Raw genomic sequence first — 2,808 nt, forward strand, 5'->3', positions numbered from 1 at the left:
CCCCAACCCCCCACCCCCAAAAAAAATATTTAAGTTTGTTTTTAAAAAATGTTTTCAATTTCAAAAATTATTTTCTACTCTAGTAAAAATAAAAGATATTTCTCAAAAATATTTTTCATTCATAAATCAAACACTAAAAATCTTTTCCGAAAAATATTTTCTACTCACCAACCAAACATGAGAAAATAAGTCAAAAATCAACTTGTTTTCCAAGAAAACATTTTCTAGGAAAACATTTTCCATGGAAAACATTTTCCTTCATACCAAACACACCCTTTATTTCATGGTGAAAAATTCTGTTACAAATGATGAAGGTCAAAGCCTTTATAGATGTAGATAGGAAGCATCTAGAAGAATCACATTTGAGCTAACCAACTAACTGAATTGCCAGCTCACATGTATTCCTAACAGCTTATAACTAACATGTATTAACCACTTAATGGAAAACTAATGTAACAGTAAAATACAGTAGTTAACAGTAAAATGTAGTAGTGCAGCAATGAATCAACTTATATTTGAACAATTATCAACAACCCAACTCTCAAAACTTACGTAGAGTGATTAGTACTTTCTTGACGTTCTTCAGAGTCTTACCTAATGTATAAGAATTGGTCGCAGAAAGATTTTGGAATTGGTGATAGACATCTTGACTAAACTTTTAGTTGTTGGGTAACCATTTGCGAAATTTACCAATATTGAATACAAACATTTAGCATCCACAAAGGAAAATCTTACATATGACAAAGCAAATACAACTATAAATGGGACTTTATCAAAATAGGTACATTTTGTAGATCCAGATGATCAAACTCCAATTCAGTTTAATAATGACATCGACGCACACTAAACAAAAAAGTCATAACACGCCACTGGGAAATCACATTGTAAATACTTGACAACTATTGCTTTGGGTGATGCTCGAGTAATGCAGCTTAGCAGTTCCCTCAAATTTTCCCTATAGTTTGTGACATGTCCTGATTTCTCGCACTGTTCAATGATAATCCTCTCAAGTTTTGGAGAATGAGAAAACATCACTCTTATTAAGTACATTTCAGTACTTGATCCCTTGAGTTTCCGAAACCTCACTGTTTGAATCAATCTCAGAGCTTCATTCACACGGTCTTTTTCCATTGATAAGTAAGATAACAGCTCCGTTCTCTGATTCAATGTCTCATCAACCTAAAGAAAAAGTCTCATGATAGTCAACCTACATTACCAGAATTATACAAAGTGTAACAATAAATCTTGACGGCAATATGAAAGTTCTTAAGATTTCAAATAAATATACAAAGATGTATATACATAAAAATGTCCTTATTAGGCATGATATGTTTTACCTTTACAACCTCGTCTATTTCAATTTCAGAAAGGTTAGGAGAACTCCTAAGTAGGCAAACTGCACAAGCAATACTTTCAACTGAAATCTTAAAGTCGCAAATTTTCAGGCTTTGCAATTTTAGTGGTTGAAAAAGCTTGTCTTCCACATACGCCAAGCAAAGTTTCTGAAACAACCAATGACAAAGAAATGAAGTTATGGAGTGTTAGTAAGAGCATCTACGAATGAAAAACAAAGTAACGTTATTTTCTTACCTCTAGGGAAGTTCCATTCAAGCAGAGGTGCTTAATGATAGTAAAGATTGGGTTCACACTAAAACACCGAAATGTAATTGTATAGCTGCTAATGATAGACAAGTTCTCAAGTTTTGGAGAAACCAAATAAACAGAATCAACATCAACACAAAATCTCAACTCCATAGTCTCGAGAACTGGCAAATTAAGATTGTTTTCTAATCCTCGATGACCGGCAATTTTAGAATGTTCTAACTGAAGGGTAATAAGATTGGGAAATTGGGTACCATCCGGAAGCATAAAGATACACCTTGAGAGATTCAAATGTGTCAACGTTGCACAAGTAAATATGCTATCAGGCAACACATATTTTTCATCGTTGGCCATTTTTAGAGTGAGCTTTTGGATACCATGATTCGAGGCAAAGATGATGAATTGATTCACATCGGACTGTGTTAAAGTGTCTGCCTCGGAGATGAGATGGAATCCCAGAATATCTCCAGTATGTTTCAAGAGAATTTTATGAATTACACTTGCAGCAGAATCCTTAGTATTAGATACATACTGAAAAAACAGTGGATCGAACACAAGATTAGGTTGTGTAGACCATAACTGTCTCCAAAGTTTTGATAAGATGCTAGATCTTGCAGCATATTTGATGGGCATAAGTTCTAGTATTCTATGTAGTGCAACAATCGGTGATTCAGAAATAATAGAGTTGCTCAGATCTCTAGCTGACTTGCTTCTAGTACATGGGCTCATACTTAATTTTTCTCTGAAATATTTTACAAACAAAAATTGTTATTTGCTTCAACATGAATTGTGGAGTCTATTAATAGTTGTCTTACTAGTAGTAGTGAACAGTTTTAAAGTTGGAAGGAAACCAATGGGCATTATTATTGAGTTCTTCAAAAGACTTTTTGTTGAACTTCCCATGCCTGTTTGTTCCCAATAAATGCATTCACATTGCAAAATCAATGATTAGTTATGTTGGAATGTATGCGTCCACGTTTTCTATGGGACCAGGTCCTCAGCACAGTTACAATAACAGAAAATAAACAAAGTGCTGAAAGTAAAGATTGCACAACAACTTTACGTGGAAACCTCCTTGCTCAAGGGAGTAAAACCACGACCTGGCCTGCCAGGACTTTTCAAAACTTCTTTCACTAATCTTCTCAAGCAAAAGTAAAAGCAAGTTTACAAACCGAGATTAGCCTACTAATCCCAACTCTAAGCAAT

The 2,808-nt window shown here is 34.3% G+C and overlaps 1 protein-coding gene across 1 annotated transcript in view; it reads right to left on the reverse strand.

Annotated features, from left to right (window-relative positions):
- Window positions 1-843: 843 nt before the first annotated feature.
- Window positions 844-2,808, reverse strand: part of LOC102595352 (F-box/LRR-repeat protein At3g26922-like) — a 3,266-nt gene continuing 1,301 nt past the window's right edge. Inside the window, exons 2-4 of the mRNA XM_006356387.1 lie at window positions 1,591-2,344; window positions 1,338-1,502; window positions 844-1,179 (exon numbers count right to left, since the gene is read on the reverse strand). Of these exons, the coding sequence (XP_006356449.1) occupies window positions 844-1,179; window positions 1,338-1,502; window positions 1,591-2,344 (1,255 nt within the window). The remainder of the gene's footprint in view (window positions 1,180-1,337; window positions 1,503-1,590; window positions 2,345-2,808) is intronic.

The sequence above is a fragment of the Solanum tuberosum genome, unplaced genomic scaffold (assembly GCF_000226075.1).
Source record: "Solanum tuberosum cultivar DM 1-3 516 R44 unplaced genomic scaffold, SolTub_3.0 scf00216, whole genome shotgun sequence".
Taxonomy (NCBI): Eukaryota; Viridiplantae; Streptophyta; class Magnoliopsida; order Solanales; family Solanaceae; genus Solanum; species Solanum tuberosum.